Raw genomic sequence first — 20221 nt, 5'->3', positions numbered from 1 at the left:
AGAAAGCAGGTCCTGTCAATTTGGAGGGAAGGACAAATTGAAGCTTGTCGGCCACTGATGAGTCAGCCGCTGCAACTACCTCCAATCTTCTAACCCATTGTCTAAAGTCCTTTCCATCTTCGCCAGAGAAAAACTCTGGCAATTCAATTCGAAACATGACTATGTCGACGAAGGATGAAATATGTGAATAGGTTTGAGGTATTCGTATAATTATGAAGGAGGGAGGTTCACTTTTCTTCTATAGTAAATACTTGTCCCAAGTAGAGAAAAATGAATTAAATATAGATCTTCCGTGCTTGGATACAAAGCTAATGTCAAGATCTGAGCACCAATATGAAGGAGGAAGATATACCACCAGATTGTTTGGATGCAAAGAGATCTATATCAGTTAAACTACATCTGAAGGAGGGAGATTTACAACAAGAGTTAGAACTCTTATATCTAAACTCCAATAGCTGGCATGTCAGGACATATGAGAGGAAGACACCAGATGAAGTAGGGCGACCAACTCAGCCAACATCAAAACAAGGATGTAGCAAAAATATTACAAAATCTAGCCAGGAGCTACAATGTAAATGACTAGAAAATGAGTGCTGCTGGAATGCTGGACTATATACTGTTATCAAATGAAGTAGGGTGTAATATACAAACTAAATGTATAGACTCACCAATAATAATGCATCAAAATACATGAAGAAGGATGGAGCTCAAAAATATGAAGGAGGAAGAAAATGTTGATGCTGACAAAACAGGAATGGCATAGACTGGAAGTAAAAATATATATGAAGTGAGGGCGTGGCTGGATCAGGTCCGGATAAGACAACGGAACACCGCTGGCACCAGTTGTAACATGACCGTTTGTACACTTCCAAACTCAGTCTCCTATGCTCTCCTGTACTCAATCAAACTAAGCTCTCCTTTAATTAAACTAAAATTATTAAACTGAAGATAGGGTGAACACAGAATAAATTACAAGTTAACAAGATGAAGTCCAGATCAGCACTGACTTTACTTTCGAATCTTCTCTTCTGCCAATGTACCCACATTGGATAATCATACAAATCAACCAATCAAATATAAGGAAAATGGTATGAACCATAAAATGAACTAACCCTATTTAAAAATAAGAACCAATCAGAGAATAGAGAAGGGTGATCATGAGTTAAACTGAATCCTAATGAGAATTAAACAATAAGACCATGTGGAGTGGAAAGCTAATGGAAAACCAGGAAGCATGACTGAGGGGAAACTGAATGAATGAATGCAATGAACCTGTGTTGCTATGTGAGATGTATTGTGTAGACGGAATGAAAGATGAGATCATGACAATGTATGTGGATTGAGAGGATGGAAAGAAGGATGAGATGAGTAGGAATGGAAATAAACAAGTTGAATGTAAACAATAAAGTATGGAAAGCCAAATGTAAGAGTAAAGATTAAAATAGATAGACCCAGCAAAATTTACTCAGATTACTGATTTGGAGATGATATCGGAGGAACAAGTTCTTGAGTTTATAGATCTAGTTGTTTAAGCCTTCGTTTTGAGTCTTGTTGTGTATGATGCTGCGATGCTTCATCTAATTTTTAAATAAAAAGAAAATCACTTTGAAATTTTATTCATTTCTAAAACTTTTTTTTAGTTTTAAAAATATATTTGAAAAACACCAAATATCATGATTTTTTGTTAGATGATTTTGTTTGCTTGAAGTCTGAACTTTTTCCCTCTTTCTTACTTTTCTATCCTTTCTTCATCCTTCTACCCTTCCTGCTTGCCTGTTTTTGTTCCATCTATCTTTCTTTCCTGATCCTTTCTCTCTCTCTGTTCATTTTTCTTTCTTTTCTCCTTTTTCTTACCTGTCTTTATCAAATTTCCTTTTTTTATTTCCTTCATTCTTTCTTTCTTTAAACTTTTTTCTCCCCCTCCCTTCCTCTCCTTTTAATTCTTCTCTTCTTCCATTATGTTTTCATTCCTCCTCACTTCATTCTTTCTCCCTCTCTTTCCTCCTTTCATTTTTTATTTTATTTTCACTTCTAATTCTTTCACTTATTCTTTCTCTTCCTCCCTACCTTAATTCCTTCCCTCCTCACTTACTGTTTTTTCATTTTTCTTTCCTTCATTTTTTCTTTCCTCCTCCTTTTTCTTATTTTCTCTCCTTTATTTTGTCTTTCACACATGTATTCTTCCATTCCTTTCTTTCGGTATTCCATTCAAAGAATGACAGAAACTTTTTTTTCGCTTTTTATTCTTTCTTTCGTCGTTTTATTCTAACTTTCTTTTATTCTTTTTTTTTAAATTTTACCTTCATTTTCCCCTTCATTTTTTCTTTCTTTCTTCTGAATTCATTTTTTTTTCTTTCGTCTTTTCTCTCTCTCCTTCATTCTTTCGTTCACCCTCCCTTCCAATTCTTTATAAATTTCACAGGTGTAACACTGTGTAACCTTCTTTGTTGATCTTTTTTGTCGATTGTCCCGTATTTCATTTTGTGAAATCTGGTCACCCTGAGGTCATGGAGCATAGCTGGTGTGATGTGCGGGGCAGACGGGGGAATAGGCACCGGAACGACCGTACAGTGCCGTCATATGCCCGCAATAGCAGGCGCGAGCTAGCTGAGCGCCTTGCCACTTTCCTAGCCGTAGTAGGCCTGTAAGTGGTCTTAAGTTGGTGGGACTTCGGCGCAACCCGATAAATGAAGTTGATATCACTAAGATTAGTTCATGGAGTGTATTATTTTTTTCTGAATATTTCCATTTAATTTTTCCATGCATGTCGCTGAAATTTTACGCATGGTTCCACTTGGTCTCTATTTCTGCATGCATGGTGTTTGAACCATGCGTATTATACACTGGCAAGAACGCTGAATGGGCTCTAGAATCGGCTATTAGGATACATTTTTCTACCAAATATATTGGATGCACTTTCTGAATATCGGACTATAGCAAATTGTGCGATGCGCCGCACGGCGCAATAAATTCCAGCTTTTTAAATCATACCCCTATTGAATTATATTAAATTGCCGACCAAACCAAATTATTTGTTATTGCTTGTCACAATAGTTAACTCATTCAATGAACAAAGTTATGATATAACTGATTACATATAACCTTGTTCTCTGTTAGAACACCCTGTGTGGTGAAATAAGGTTGCATTATGGCTTATTTTCTCTTGTTCTTGGGGGCAAAGCCTTTATTTTTTGACATGGTCAGTTTCCATTACTTGGCTCTGTTCAAGTAAATTGAATTTCAATTTTTTTTTCTTAATTAAAAATATGAGATTGTTTTTTGACAATTCTGAAGCAATTTTACTTACCATCAATAGAGGGCCTTCAGAAGAAATGTTCAAAATTAAATTTTTTGAGTGCTCTGGAGAAAAAAAATGGTCCCCAAGTTTTATGAAAGTAAATCACAACTAACGTTTTATGGAAATGATTAATTTTGGAATACAAAAGGGATATTTTGAAGAATTTTGTAAGTGTGTGTTGTGAACGGCACAGATAGGCAGGGTGGTTGCAGTGAACAAGTGAATGAAATCAGGAAATAATAACCATTAACAACCTCTTCTGTCTCTAAAATTGGATGTGTTTGCTCAGCTCCATTCACCTCTGCTCTGAGTCTGATTACAATACCGGTTGATCATATCTAGACTCTAATTACATTGTCCATTCACCCAGCAGAGCCAGAGATGTCTGATATAAATATTTAGGAAAGTACCATATTTGGAAGGATGTTGATTTCCCCCCCATGGCTGGGGGGAAAATCACCTAATTGGTAATTTCTATTATATTAGCCACTTTTGAATCTTTCTAATGGATTTGATCATTTCATTCTTATTATAGCGAGTTGTATTCCCGACTGGCCTTGTATTACCAAATAGAATTTAATTGAATTCAGTTATTTCATATTTTCCTTTCACTTGAAACCAAACAAAGGAATTACGAGAATATGATGAAGCGGTACCCGCAGCGGTTCCGAAGCCATGCGGTGTGGAACCTGAGTCAACGAAGCGATTCCTCAACAGACTCCAGTGATGAGGAAGAAGGGAGGGGCACCCCCTCGCCCCCTTTCACCGACAATGACTCCGGGAGCGAAGGAGAGTCGGAAAGTTCACAGTCGGAATCGGAGCCCGAGATGCCCAGCGGGAAAGCAAGCTTTAGAATCTTGGCCAGGAAAGTTCGCGGGAACTCGCTTCTAAAGGTACATTGTACATTCCTTCTTACAATGAGGTGAACTCCCCTACAGGTCAAGTCCACACCAGAAAAATGTTGATTTGAGTAAATAGAGAAAAATCAAACTATTGTAACGCTGAAAGTTTCATTAAAATCAGACGTAAAATAAAGTTATGGCATTTTTAAGTTCCACTAATTTTTCACAAAACAGTGATATGCACAACTCAGTTTCATGCAAATGAGACAGTCGATGATGTCCCTCACTATTTTTTTTTCATTGTTTGAATTATACAAATATTTCATTATTTACAGATTTGACAATAAAGGACCAACTTGACTGAGCCATATGCATGTAGTATTAAACAATGTTAATTCCACATGTTCAGGGCAGAATAAATTGTTTTTTCACTTGACAATGAGGAGAAAATTAGAATATTTCACATTTCACATATAAAATACAAAAGGAATTGTGAGTTGATGACATCATCAGTCTCCTCATTTGCATACCGATCACAATGTTTTGTGAAATTTAGAGAAACTTTCTCATTTTTCATCCAATTTTGATGAAATTTTCAGTGTTGCATTTTTCTCTTTTTATTCAAATCAACTTTTTGTTGCCGTGTACTTGTCCTTTAAGGTTTGATACAGCTTAAAATGAGGGGAACTCCCTTCTTAAGGGAACTCACTTTGTAAGACACATTCTATTCTTTCTATGATGGAAACTCCCTTCACATATTTTTACAATGAGGGGGAACTCCCTTCTTATGGTACATTTTACTCATGCAATAATGATAAAAATGATATGGACATTGGAAATGCATTGGCATCCATCATACAAAGATACTCATGACGCAGAAAAGAGAAGAAAACACCGTAAATGGAAATCTTAGTGAAAATCTCTTTCTTACAATGAGGGGAACTCCCTTCGTAAGGTATATTAATGTCTTAGATAGTGAAAACAGAAGTACCTGGATGACTGAAACATGAAACTTCTTCACAAATATTTTTCTATATGATATTTTTTTTTGTAAAAACTGAAAGGAAATAATTGTTTTAATGGGAATGTGTATCAAGGCTACCTCCTTGATAAGGATGCAGCTTTGTGTGTACAGTAAGGGTGTGTATAATTGAGTTTTTCAGATGTGTATCAGATATGATTATTAGGTGGGATCAATTAACATCAAAATCAGAAAGACATAAGTCCGTTTCATAAAACTTGTTACAATAAAAAATTTAGAATAACAGTTAACTAGTGAAATCATCTGATTGGCTGAAAATAAATTTTTTCTAGAAATTATGCATTTGTAATTTTCAAAAGTTGAAACCTTGAGATTGAAATGCTCAAGGTGGCTTCTGCATAGTGAAATTAATAACAGTTTTTGTCTCACCTGCGAAGCAAAGTGAGACTATAGGCGCCGCTTTTCCGACGACGGCGGCGGCGGCGGCGTCAACATCAAATCTTAACCTGAGGTTAAGTTTTTGAAATGACGTCATAACTTAGAAAGTATATGGACCTAGTTAATAAAACTTGGCCATAAGGTTAATCAAGTATTACTGAACATCCTATTAGAGTTTCATGTCACATGACCAAGGTCAAAGGTCATTTAGGGTCAATGAACTTAGACCATGTTGGAGGAATCAACTTCGAAATCTTAACCTGAGGTTAAGTTTTTGAAATGTCATCATAACTTAGAAAATATATGGACCTAGTTCATGAAACTTGGACATTAGGTTAATCAAGTATCACTGAACATCCTACATGAGTTTCATGTCACATGACCAAGGTCAAAGGTCATTTAGGGTCAATGAACTTTGGCCGAATTGGGGATATCTGTTGAATTCCCATCATAACTTTGAATGTTTATGGATCTGATTCATGAAACTTGGACACAATAGTAATCAAGCATCACTGAAAATTTTGTGCAAGTTTCAGGTCTCATGATTAAGGTCAAAGGTCATTTAGGGTCAATGAACTTTTGCCGAATCGGGGTATCTGTTGAATTACCATCATAACTTTGAAAGTTTATTGGTCTAGTTCATTAAACTTGGACATTAGAGTAATCAAGTATCACTGAACATCCTGTGCGCGTTTCAGGTCACATGACCAAGGTCAAAGGTCAATGAACTTTGGCCGAATTGGGTGTATCTGTTGAATTACCATCATAACTTTGAAAGTTTATGGATCTGATTCATGAAACTTGTACATAAGAGTAATCAAGTATCACTGAATATCCTGTTCGAGTTTCAGGTCACATGATCAAGGTCGAAGGTCATGTAAGGTAAATGAACTTTGGCCATGTTGGGGTTTTTGTTGAATAACCATCATATCTCTGTAAGTTTATTGGTCTAGTTCATAAAAAGTGGACATAAGAGTAACCATGTGTCACTGAACATCTTGTGCGAGTTAGAGTAGTATTCAAAGTCAGCACTGCTGCTGTATTGAACCGCGTGATGCAGGTGAGACGGCCAGAGGCATTCCACTTGTTAAAACCTTCTTTTTACAAAATCCCCTCATTTTCTACTAAAGTATAGATGATTAATTATATTGCTGCTATTATTTATGTATATTGTGATTTTATGTTGAAGCAATAAAATCTTTGTTTGATAAAATATTTAAAAATCCTCTCATTTTGTATCCAGTTAGTGAACTCCAAGCAACCTGATATAGAGAAAGCCAAAAGTCTCCTGCAGAACCTCACCCCGGAACAGATCTCAAAGGAGATAGCCACAAAAGATGGGAGGGGTAACAGTATTATCCACTATGCTTGTATGAAGGTCCTTATACCTTGGGTTGAGATGCTCATCCAACATGGGGCAGGTAGGATTATAAAACAAATAATGCATATTTAGGAGTCTGTTGTGGCGATTTGAGGGTATTTGCCATATATGCAAAAGCACAAGGCACTTGCACCGAGTACTTTTTGCATGTTATTGCAATATCCAAGATGCTTGCATCATCAATAACATCACTATTTTTAAAATGTGCATTATTTGTTTTATAGAACAGCTGGGCAGAGTAAGTTTATAGTGGAAAGGTTGTTGAAATCCCTCCAAATATTCTAGGGAGCACACAAATCAAGAGGTCATACCTGTACCTGTTTTCTATTAGACATCACAGGCATGACTAGTATGCCTGCCTAAGTAAGCGCCGGTACTGATAGCCTTTTCTTTAAAAGAACGCGTATTTCAGATGCCGTCTCAGTTTGTTACGCGCTATGGGTAAAATGATGCACCCAACATGCACAGTGCTACACGATAATGTATGGAGCCTAGGAGGTTGTGGAGAATTATAGCATAAACACATTACTTCTGTGACTCACTATCGGCTACATCCTTGAACCCGTTTTCAATTCAATTCCATTCAATTTATTCACATCCATTAAAAGAAGAATATACAGCATACAATATTATATGAACAATAAAAAACAATACATAAACAAATCAATAAAATTACAAAATAGAAAAAGTAAGACCAACATGCGGTGGATGTGGGGGATTGGCAAAGGCCAAAGACCTATCGAGGCCAATCCCCTTGGTTCCACGTGTTGGTTAAAATAAAACAAATTAATAGCGATTAAATAGTTATAACATCAACATAAACAGTCAAAAGAAAAAAAACATTAAAAACAAACAAAGAAAAAAAACACAAGGCTCCCTTTTATTTAAAAACTGACGGTGAATTGGCAAGATATGATTTATATTTCCGTTTAAAAGTCAATAATGAGGGGCAAGTTTTAATTTCAGATGGCAAATCATTCCAGATGACAGGTCCTTTGTATCCAATAACAGTTCTAGAAAAGTTATATGTATAATTTGGCAGATAAAAGTCATTGATATTTCTTGTTGAATACATATTTTTACTACTATTGAGGGTGGAAAAATTATTTAAAATATCAGGTAAAGTTCTTATAGAATAAGAATACATAAAACAAGCAACAAAATAGCGATGTAAATCATATATGTTCGAAATTGTAAGCTTTCGAAACAATGGGTCTGTATGGGCAAGAAATGTTGAATTGGTGATTATTCTTATTGCATGTTTTTGTATTAAAAATATTCTTTGTAATAAATAAGATGCGGTGCTTCCCCATATTATATTGCAATAGGTTATATAAGGCAAGATCATTGTATTATATAAATTAGTGAGAATAAAAGGTGGCAATGTGAACTTTAGTCTACTCATAACACCAACAGCACATGACATTTTATATGATATTTCATTAATATGATCTTTCCACGTAAGGTTATTATCAATCTTAACACCAAGAAATTTTAATGAAGTTACCTTATTTATTTCTTTGTTATTAATGTGCAATTTAATCAAGTCTGCGTTAATTTTCCTGTTTTTTGTTTTAAAAATTATATAGTTAGTTTTTTCAAGATTTATCAATAATCTATTGGCAAGAAACCAGGAATGTACTTTTCTTAGTTCAGAATTGATTAAAAAACCTACGTTTGAAGGGTCATTACTGGCAAGAAAAAGGCTTGTATCGTCAGCAAATAAGATGAATGATAAAATATTGCTAACATTTGGCAAGTCATTTACATATAAAAGAAACAATTAGGGTCCTAGTACTGATCCTTGAGGAACACCAAGTAAAATGTCTAAGGAAGAAGAATTAAAATTATCAATATTTACAAACTGTTTTCGATTATTTAGGTAATCTGTAATTAATTCTAAAGTAATACCCCTTATACCGTAAAAATATAATTTTTTAATTAAAATACTGTGATCAATACAACCAATGAAACCAATTATAACCCTCTGTTATCGATGTTGTTAAAATGTATGATAGTGACAATGATGTAATGTAGCCATTATCGTCCAACATTGAGCCAGTAGGACACACATGTAGCCGTAACTATATTAATATTGATATGATACATTATCGTGATATTGAACTGATACAGTGATTATTGTCATCCAACATCAAGTACATGTAGGTAGGATATAACCAATTATAACGATGAAAATTGATGTTAATTTAATATGATAGTGATATTGATGTGATATAGTCATCCTCCAACAAGGAGCCGGTATGATATAAACCAATTATGCTGGGCTGCAGTGGGATTTCAAACACACCTGATGATTACAAGGCGAGAGTCAGAACCACTCCACCATGGCTCTTCTACATTGGGTTTAATATGGACATGGGTGTCTTGTGTACTTTTTCATATTGGCCCCAATTTACAAAGATGGTTTTATTAAACTGTCAGTTGAACCCACGGTTTATGCAGATTTTTTGTATACATTGCGCTTTGTAATCGGAAGGTCATGTGAATTCTGTATAAACCATGGGTTCGACTTCACCTCTGTGATTTTGGGCCGATTGCCTGGCTTTGTTTTTAGATCTTAATGTGAGGGGAGCAGGCGGGAAGAGGCCCATACACCTTGCTGTCAGAGACAAAGCTAGGCTAGAAGGACAGGTAAGTCAAGTCAAGTCCCATTTGTGACCAGCCACCCCAAAACCAAAAACTAAGTCACCCAAAACTGATTTAATTTAATTTTTTATTGTCTCACCTGCATAGCAGAGTGAGACTATAGGCACCGCTTTTCCGACGGCGGTGAACATCCTGTGCGCATTTTAGGTCACATGACCAAGGTCAAAGGTCAATGAACTTTGGCCATAATGGGGGTATCTGTTGAATTACCATTATAACTGCAAGTTTATTGATCTGACTTTTGAAACTTGGGACATAAGAGTAATCAAGTATCACTGAATATCCTTTGCAAGTTTCAGGTCACATGATCAAGGTCAAAGGTCATGTGAGGTCAATGAACTTTGGCCACATTGGGGGTATTTGTTGAATTACCATCCTATTTCTGTAAGTGTATTGGTCTAGTTCATAAAACGTGGAAATAAGAGTAACCAAGTATCACTGAACATCTTGTGCGAGTTATAGAAGTTTTCAAAGTCAGCACTGCTGCTATGTTGAATCGCGTGATGCAGGTGAGACGGCCAGAGGCATTTCACTTGTTGAGTTTAAAATAGGAAATTATAATCTCATCGTATCTTTTGTTTGCCTTAAATTCACAAAAACGGTTATATGCACATCCTGGTTGGTATGCATTGAGGAGACTGAAGACATCATCCACTCACTATTTCTTTTTTTTTAATCATATGAAATATTCTAATTTTCTGCTGAAACAATGATTAATTCCTCCCTGTGGGATGGGCATTGTTTAATGGTTGAGTCAAGCTTGTCCTTATTTTCAATGTATGAGGGTGGGCCCCATGTCTGCACACCTAACTATGTAAGTTAAGATTCAACGTGAATTTCTTTTTATTTTACAACGATTTTCATTTGATAATGTTCCTATCATTCTAATGAGCGTGTGTGCCAAAAATCTCGTAAAAATTTGATAGAAATAAATTTTCTAGGGAAAAAACCTCCGCCAATCATTTTCAGATTGAACAAAAAAATGGTACCCCATGTCTGTGCACCCATTCACTCAGGGATTGTGATGAGAAAGGCTGCATTTTGAGGCCATCACATGAAATGCAATTAAATGAAATTATTATTATTTTAATTATTATCATTATTGGAATTGCCAATTTGAGGATATGTAACATTTTTATATTTTCCACCAGGCAAAGGATAAAGCTCAGTTGGTTGAACTGTTGGTTGCTAATAAGGTGCAGGTGAATGTCAAGGACAATCAAGGTCAGACTCCTCTCCAGCTGGCGTGTAAATATGATGGTCAGAAGATGGTGGTCAGAGCTCTACTTTCACATCCAGAAATCCGTGTGGATGTAAGTATTGATGACATTGCCAAGATTTATCTACCTTTGTTCCCTAAATCAGCAATAATTGTTGATTTTATTTTCATACTTTGAAAATATAATGGAAATGTGTAAGTCTAAATGAATGGGAATGAAGTATATGAGGAAATCGTTGCCAATTTGCATTTTCAAACAGTGATATCATTATTTTCAATGTGTTGCCAATTTGCCAGTCAGAAGATGGTGGACAGAGCTCTACTCTAACATCCACATATCCGAGTGGATGTAGGTATTGATGACATTGCCAAGATTTATCTACCTTTGTTCCCTAAATTGGCAATAATTGGTGATTTTATTTTTATTTTCATACTTTGAAAAAAAAATGGAAATGTGGGATTCAGGAAATAAATTGTTACCGATTTGCATTTTTTAAAAGTGATTTCATTATTTTCAATGTGTTGCCAATTTGCCAGTCAGAAGATGGTGGACAGAGCTCTACTCTAACATCCACATATCCGAGTGGATGTAGGTATTGATGACATTGCCAGGATTTATCTACCTTTGTTTCCTAAATTGGCAATAATTGGTGAATTTGCATTTATTTTCATTCTTGCAAAAAATGATAAATATGGATATAGGGTGAGTAAAAATGAATGTTGAAAGCCAAATTTCAATGAAAATTTGCCATTTTGTATTTTAAACAGTTTCTTTGTTTTTCAATGCATTGCCAATTTAGAGCGTGCAATGATTACTTCCTCGATTAACATATATTAATTGTTCTTCGCTTTAACTTGGATCACTTTGTTTTACTTTGTGCAACTTTATATGAGCTTGTACGCAAATGTGTGTTTGCAACCGAACATTTCTTTGTAGAGTGTAAGGTACGTGAGGCTGCATATTGCTGCTTTCGCCTAATGCAGCAATATGCAGCCTAGAACATAAAGGTGTGAGCGAGGCTTGTGAAAGAAATAAACCTCTTTTCATTCTGTTTCCTCTACACAGCAACCGGTCAAGTTCGGAAGGGTCAATTCAACCCTCCTCAATATCCTCTGCCACAACGGTCAGTTTGAGAGCGCCCTCTTGCTTCTGAAACACGGAGCCAATCCCCTTTCCGTCAACGCCGCCAAGAACACCCCCCTTTACATCATCCTGAAGAAAGGCAACGTCAAGTACGCTCTGCGATTCCTTTCAGGCTGTCAGCATAGAGGATGTGACATGCGGAAGGTAAGAAAGGTCAAAGGTCACCATTGAAGCAGTCGTGCTCTCTGTAATGATATGGAGTTATGCCAGGCAATCACACAGTGTGAACACTCCCTTGGTTGTATTTGAAATCAAATACTGAGTGTGGGATTCAATGCACTAGTTCATTCACCGGCATCCCTGCATTACAGTACCATAGTTGGTACATACACTTGAGTGATTTCAAATACAATGACCAAAGGAGTGTTCACACTGTGTGCCTTGCCTGGTATAACTCCATGTCATTACACTCTCCACCCCCCCCCCCCCCCCCCCCCCCCCGCCTCAAATTGGTCAAATGTAGTTTTGGACATGTGGTTTCAAACCATTCTTTACACAGATTTCATCCTTGATTATGCTTATTCAGCATGCATATTGAGAAAGTGTTCGATAATAAACGTTTTTTCCACAGATTGACGCTTGTTTCTAAGGTTACTGTATTAACGAGACCACTTTTTATGAATCAGAACAAGACATGGACTCATTGGTGATGTTTTTTATCCATGGTAACTTGCATCAATTTTGCTTCAATGGCCACAGTTTTTTTTGTAAAAGAATTGATTACCCCTGGTATTTTGCTCCAAGTTTGATGTGATATTGGGCACACTTGCTCTTGAGGATATAAGAAACTGTATCAGCTAATTTGGGGGGGGGAATTTAAAAAAAAATATTCTATGAATACAGTTTGATTTCAAATTTTACCTATATTGAGTTGCTCTGGGGAGCGTTTCATGAACGTTCTTATTTACATCAATAACTGGGATATACCCATTTGATTTGCTAGTTCATTACGATGAACCTGCGTGCCGAATATAGAGTACACAACTTTTCCTGCGCGCGCGCTGCATCTCCCTACCAACGCGCTATCCCAAGATCGTCGCGCAATTTGGCGTCCATTCCCTCTTTTACTTTCGCCTGCGGTCGAGTGCAGTCGCAAGCTAAGTACACTCTCAAAATTGCATTTCTGTTTTCCGTTTGGATACTTTATTGTGCAATTCTTCCCTTATTTCAATCTTATTTTCTCTCATCTAAGATTGTTATAGGATTATCACGTCGCGCGGAGCTTCCGTGATATTATTTTAACGTTTCTTGTCCCTCTTCGTGAGTTTGTTTTTTTAAAGATACGTTTCTCACAGGCGGGTTGTCTTCACCTCTCCGCCCCATAGCTCCGCACCTTCCTGCTCGGGCGTTGTCTTCGCTCCTTTTTAATTCTTTTAATTCTTTTTATTCACTGTCTTCTTCGTTTATACGACTCGTCGTGAATTTAATTGATTTATTTCTCCACAGATAGGTTCTGTAGGACGTTAGGAGCGTCGTATTCCAGCCTCGTTTCAAGTTCTTTGTCTCTTGTTTCGAGTTAGTTGATTGTTCTTTTGTTTCAATCAATCCTTTGTTCTTGTATTTATTAATTGAATTAATTGGTTAATTGATTAATTAATTAATTGATTGATTCTTTTAATTCTTGACTTGCTCCTTTGCCTCGATTCAAGTTCTTTGTTTCTTGTTTCGAGTTAGTTGATTGTTCTTTTGTTCAATCAATCCTTTGTTCTTGTGTTTATTAATTGATTAATTATTCAATTAATTAAAAAAAAAAAATTATTTTCTTTCCTTCACAAGAATACTTAGAATTTTTTTTTAGGAAGCCGTCTCCTGTCAGCGTTCGTCGCCTTTGACTCGGCCTTCCTTCTCGGGAAAGCTATCTTTGTTTTCCCCCCTTCCTTTTCAAGTCAGCTACCGGTCTCTGGACTTTTTTTTTTCTTAAACTTCTTGTTTATAAAAAAAAAAAAAGAAAGGGAATCTTGCTCCCCTTTTTTCCTTAGCTGATCCTCACCTCAAGAAAAATTATTTTTTCTTTTGAACAGGTGGACACAAAAAAAAAAAAAAAACTTAGTGTTTTCTTCTTTTTAGATGCTTCCCCCTTCCTTCTTTTCAGAATTTTGGCGGAAGCAGATTCTTGTTGTGATAATCAAATAATTAATTTTTCTAACGGACTTCAGGGACAGTGTCTCTTAATAATTCTTAATTATTACTGTTTCCTTTGTTCTGGGATTTTACCTTGTATCATCCTTGTGAGATCCGTTTTTTTACTCTCAAAAGTCCGCTTTTTGAGGTCCTTGTCTTCTGGGTTGGGGTTTGTTACCCCCCCCACCCCCTTTGCTTCTCTGTTTTTTTTATCTTACTACTAGATCACCCTACGGCAATAATGAGCCTTTCGGACTCTCTTTCTGAAGAGCCTCAGGCGACTGCTGTTTCGGGGCCCGACACCGGGGTCTTATCCCCCACCACAGGTAGTATAGATAGCGAGAACAGAGTCAGAGCCCCGTGGGCTCTCAAAGGGGTGGAACCGTGGACGCGCGTTCACGTGCCCCGCTTAATAAGGGTGGAACCGTGGATTTGCGACCACGTGCCCGCACGGTGATGGCCAAGGCTTCCGTCCCGGAACCTGAACCTTATTGGGGAGCGTCGCACTAGTACAGAAAACGGCGACTCCTCTAGGGCTGTCAGACCCACCGGCCATCGGGTCACCTAAAGTCCGGGGGGAGAGCACGGGTCTCTCCACCCGGCAAAGACTAGGCTCGATGCCGTGTAAGACCCCTCTAGGGAGCGTCGGCAAAGGGCTACCAGCCCCTAGTCGGAAGAGGCACCTGAGTCCGACCGTGTCGGACTCTCAATTCAATCTGACGCCGTCAGATTCGGCCGACGCCTCCTCTCGCTCGGCTAGCTCTCCCCGTGGGAGAGCTAAGGAGAGGAAGACAGGCGCAGTCCAGTCTCTGGTCCAGCCTCTGGTCCTCGGCTGGCTCTCCCTGTGGGAGAGCTAAGGAGAGGAAGACAGGCGCAGCCCAGCCTCTTGTCCCTTCTTCCGCTCCGGCGCCGGAGCAACCGAAGAAGAAGAAAAGAAGAAGAGGAGAACCACAGACGTAAGCCCCGCTCCGTCGGGCGGTCTGTCCTCTGATTCTTTTGATGGCCAGGCCTCTCAGCTTCTCAAGCTAATCTAGAGTGCCCTCCAGCACTGCGGGTTTTTACCCCCAGGCTTGCCTGCTTCAGCCGACGGTACTACCAACCGAGCGGATCAAGCAGACACCGGCCATCCAACACACCTCGGAGAGTCACCGGCAATATCATGTTTCGCCGGCTCACGCACCTGCAAGGGAAATTCCCGCTAATACACAGGTGCTATCGATATACGGGCGTCGCCCGCCATTATGTCACCAGACTCCCGATCATTATACCCTCTTCTGCCCCCCGGCGGGGGCCGCATAGAAGAGGAAGAAGAAGAAGAAATTCTAGGTCGCTAACCCCGCTGTGCGGGCAGACCTTCCCTTCTGATTCTTGTGCCGACGGCCAGGCGTCGTAACTTTATGTTACAACAGAACGCCCTCGAGCATCACGGATCTTCATCCTAATGCTCTCTGTCAGCTAAAACTGCCGTGCCGAGCACCAGGCAGGTCAAGCAGACAGTCGCCGTCTCGCACCTCGGAGAGTCACCGGCAATATGATTCGCTGGCCCACGCACCTGCAAGGGAAATCCCCGCTAATACACAGGTGCTATCGACATACGGGCATCATCTCGGAGGAAAGAAACCGCCGTACATCTCATGAGATTATTGGCTATGTACGTGCGTTCAAGCTTGTTTAAAGCCCCAGACTTCTCTGTCGGCATTCTATGCCTACTTTCTGGGCACACCCACCGTACCGGATCGGCGAGTTTACACCAAACTGTACGCCTCCAGACCATCGGTCGAGCTCTAACAGTCTATCTTATAGACTGCCCTCTATGTGGGTCAAGCTTGCGGGCGTCTCCGCCGTTTCCTCCTTGTGTGGAGTGGTCTACGGTGGATGTCTTACCGTGCCCATTTGTCGAACCGTCTTCTTATTTAGAAGCTTTTTCACTCGGCACACTCGAGTCGCCTCGCATGCTGCTTTCATCCTCCCTCCATGCAATGCATGTGGTCATGGTCACCGCACGACCGAGGATGATGTAACCGTGGATGCATGTATGCTTATGCCTACCTAACCATAATCACTACGACCCACTTTTTCTCGGGCCGACTGTGGATGAGTCTCTCCATGTAAGTGATTTACTTCACTGGAGTTCTTCTTTTAGAAACTTAGATGCTCATCCCCCACTGCTTAGGGCGTCATTTTTGCCGCCCCCCGCAGCTTTTTGGAACTCCTTATTCTCCGATATCGGACTGTTCCACGCTGCCGCAACCGGCGCCGGCGGTGCTTGCTCTTACGATCACATGAGAGACCAGGCCTTGTGGCTGTTTTCATAAACAACTGGTTCTCACCGCAGACTGGTGGAAATTTTTGTGATTATTTTCCTCAAGTCTCCCTCCTCCTTCGCTTGTTTCTTCAAGCGAGGACATCGACACTCTTAGCCAGTTTCCGTCCCTAACTTGATAGGACAGGGCCGTTGCTACCTCATTCGATTCCGTTGGGAACGTACTGTTGAGGTATCATATCTGGCGATGTCTGTTCGTTAGAACATCTCTTGATTGTCGCCTTCACGTAGGATCATGACAGAGACTTTTCGCCAGCTCCCTCTGGCGTACACTTGCTGCTGCTAGGGATTCCCCCGCCCGGCGGTCATCCATCGCAGCCTAGCCTCACGGGCTCTCTCGGCAATGGTGGCTTGAGCCAAGCCACCTCTTCCACCGCAGGCACTGCACCCTCAGATGGGTGCTTCAATCAGTACGGGAGAAAGGGGATCCTGAGTTCTCTCTCGATCACTCGGTCTATCACACTTTTGTCGTGATGTGTACCGCGCTGTTTCTCTGACACGCCCGGTTGAGCTATTTTAACCAGACTGCTTTATTCTACATAGGCAGCAGGTCCGCGGCATTTCTTATTAAAAGGATGGCACTCAGTCGCTTTCTCGACCCTTGACTGCCTTACGAGTGGTTTTCTTCTTAAATCCCTACTCTCCGTCGTTCCTAGTCCCCTTCGGACCGCTAGTAACTTTCTGCCACAGCTCTCTATCAGAATTCTGCAGATGTTCTGCCCTCACGCATTTGAGACAGATATCGAATTCTGGGCGCTTTCTCCCACGCGGAGGCTTCTGAGATCTCTCGCCTTCTCAGATTGTTCGATTGATCACTTACTGAGCCTTAAAGCTACAGTTTTCCGATCACGATTCTTGTTGAAATTTTCAACAAATTCCGAATTTTACGCTCTAGTCAGCTGGTGATGTTGTTCTCCTGACACTAGGCCGAGGGCCCATGATACTTAGTATCATTCTTCTTGGGCTCTTTCTTGGAATCGTCGTTCACGACTTCTCGAGGTCCACCTATTGACGCCCCTCTTTCCTTCACTCCTTGCTCTTAAGGACTTCTTCACATGAGGCTTTATCGCCTCCCCTGTCCGTAAGGCAACGGCCTTTGTGTCTTCATCTCCCTATTTTAACGCACTTCTTAGTCTAGACATGCCTCCCTTCACGTTGAATCCGTGTTGGTCTAGCAAATCAAATGGGTATATCCCAGTTATTGATGTAAATTATGAAAATACTTACCATGATTTTCTTATTTACGAGATAACTGGATATACCCATTTGAACCCTCCCTCCTACCCCTCGCCTTGTGTGACAACATGTCTTGCCCGCAGGCTCATGAGAGGAAATGGACGCCAAATTGCGCGACGATCTTGGGATAGTGCGTTGGTAGGGAGATGCAGCGCGTGCGCAGGAAAAGTTGTGTACTCTATATTCGGCACGCAGGTTCATCGTAATGAACTAGCAAATCAAATGGGTATATCCAGTTAATTCGTAAATAAGAAAATCATGGTAAGTATTTTCATAATTTGACATTTTATCCGGCAAGTCCTGTTTTATCCAACATTCACCATGGGAGCCGTGCTTCTCAGCCAATAAAAATCAAGGAAAGTTGTCAGACAAAAATGTTATTGAAACTCTTCCTGATCTGAATTTAGTCGAAATCAGAATAAAGCAATACTTTTTTCTCGATAATTTGCAGATATTGCTAGCTCAGAACATCTATCAGAAGACGGTGCTGCACCAGGTTATCAAGACGGGTAATGAGATGCTAATCCGGTGCTGTATGTTCCATGGTAGGTATTTAACTTCTAAAGGTACATGGCTTTCATGGGGTCAAGATTAATCTTCTTTTGTTCCTCAAAATGGCAACCTCAAATTGGCAACAATCATTAATTTTATATTCATTTACATACTCTAAAATAATAGAATATGGATATAACATCAGTCTAAATTAATGATTAAAGAATATGTTTACTTAAAAGTTGCCAATTTGCATTTGTAAACAGTGATTTTGTTATTTTCATTGCATTGTCAATTTAGAGTGCATAATGATTAGTTAATGATTAGATATTGTTAGCTCAGAACATCTATCAGAAGACGGTGCTGCATGAGGTTATCAAGACAGGTAATGAGATGCTAATCTGATGCTGTATGTTGTGTGGTATGTATTTGATTGCTAAAGGTACATAGCTTTCATGGGGTCGAGATTAATCATCATTTGCTCCTCAAATTGGCAACAATCATTGATTTTCTATTCATTTTCATACTCTAAAATAGTAAAATATGGATATTTATAGTAGGCTTTAGTCGAACTGGATGGTTCTCCCATGCAGGTCTAAGGGTGCCAGTCACTGGTGGAATTTCTTCCAGACCAGTGGACCTCTAAAATAAAGAAAAACATGGAATAATTCAGTGTCATTAAAGTCTGAGAATATCAAGCACTTTCAGACTTTGATTTCCTCATCGTGATCTATATATTAAAACTTTTGCATGATGCAATTTTTCAAGCCATAAATCAAGCAAGTAGAGCTATGAAAATAGTATTACTGAGCAGGATTTATCGATTTTCTTGCTTGAATTTATCAGCCCGAAACATTGTCATCCTCATGAATGGGTGCAGCCATTTTGTTTTGTTTGGGAGCGCAATCGATCAGTATCACGGCAATTCTGCAGTGGATTAACTGAAAGTACAATCTTTTTGCATAGTTTGTAGCCTTTTTCCTTGCTTTAGTTCACAGTCTAGTACATATATATTTTTCTCTTCATTAATTACCATTTTCAGTAAGTCCAGAAGATCAAAAGGAGGGTGCCTCTTCCAATTATCTCCTGGACGCATAATTTTTTGTTGGTATCTTTTTTTTGCTTGTCCATTTTGTTACCTGTGTCCAAATTTCAGGTGGACCCCCCTAAATTTATTAGCTTCCGCGGCCAATGCCTGGACGTCAAGTCTCGCTACAGATCAGCCATCATGCACACGGCCTGCAAACCGACATCTTGATATCCTCCACAGTCTAGTATTATTATAACATTTCATTTCTTTATTGTTGAATATCTTTAGTGAGTCCTGAAGATCAAAAGGAGGGTGCCTCAGCCAATTATCTCATGGACGTCAAGTCTCGCTACGGATCTACCATCATGCACACAGCCTGTAAACAAGGACACCTAGATATCCTCCATATGCTCCACGACCTTTGCCCTCTACTCCTCGACGCGAAGAACTCAAAGGGATTGACCCCGCTGCATTATGCCTGCAGGGGAAACTATGCCGAGGTCACCGAAGAAATATGCATCATGTATCAAAGGTATGTGTGTTTGCTAAACAGAAATAACATAGTACATCCACACGGTCGTATCACAGATAAAACAGTGCAAACCCATTTCAGACAAAATTGAATTTAAAGTTTACTGTAATTTCCACATTTTTTCCCCCAGCCTTACGATATTTTCATTGCCAGAAAAACTATATAGTTAGAAAAGCTTGACATTTGCTTGACATTGATATTGTAACTTTTACACAATACCGAGAATAAGAGAAAATATCACAAATTAAATACTGATACTGTCATATCAGTCATATCATAATATTGATATTATTATTTATATTTTATTTTCAGTCATGACAAAGAGGTGAAGCTGAATCTTAACGATTATGAAGTTGACGGATCTCCATCTCTGTTGAAGTTCACTGCTTTGAAAGGATCTAGCGATAGCCTGGTTGTCCTTCTCAAACACATCAAAGATTCATCCATTCTGATTGAGCTCATCAAATGGATCTCGGTCGAAAAAAATCTTTCTTTGGTGCTTCAGGTATGTCTAGT

At 39.2% G+C, this 20221-nt stretch overlaps 1 protein-coding gene across 1 annotated transcript in view; it reads left to right on the top strand.

Annotated features, from left to right (window-relative positions):
- Positions 1–3930: 3930 nt before the first annotated feature.
- Positions 3931–20221, top strand: part of LOC121417273 (transient receptor potential cation channel subfamily A member 1 homolog) — a 42374-nt gene continuing 26083 nt past the window's right edge. The window contains exons 1-8 of the mRNA XM_041610915.1: positions 3931–4191; positions 6804–6981; positions 9517–9593; positions 10760–10921; positions 11894–12115; positions 18103–18196; positions 19462–19705; positions 20018–20210. Coding sequence (XP_041466849.1) covers positions 3940–4191; positions 6804–6981; positions 9517–9593; positions 10760–10921; positions 11894–12115; positions 18103–18196; positions 19462–19705; positions 20018–20210 — 1422 coding nt within the window. The 5' untranslated portion in view covers positions 3931–3939. The remainder of the gene's footprint in view (positions 4192–6803; positions 6982–9516; positions 9594–10759; positions 10922–11893; positions 12116–18102; positions 18197–19461; positions 19706–20017; positions 20211–20221) is intronic.

This window comes from Lytechinus variegatus, chromosome 6 (genome assembly GCF_018143015.1).
Source record: "Lytechinus variegatus isolate NC3 chromosome 6, Lvar_3.0, whole genome shotgun sequence".
Taxonomy (NCBI): Eukaryota; Metazoa; Echinodermata; class Echinoidea; order Temnopleuroida; family Toxopneustidae; genus Lytechinus; species Lytechinus variegatus.
The sequence above is the reverse complement of the archived record's forward strand: the minus strand, read 5'-3'. Positions and strand labels throughout refer to the sequence as shown.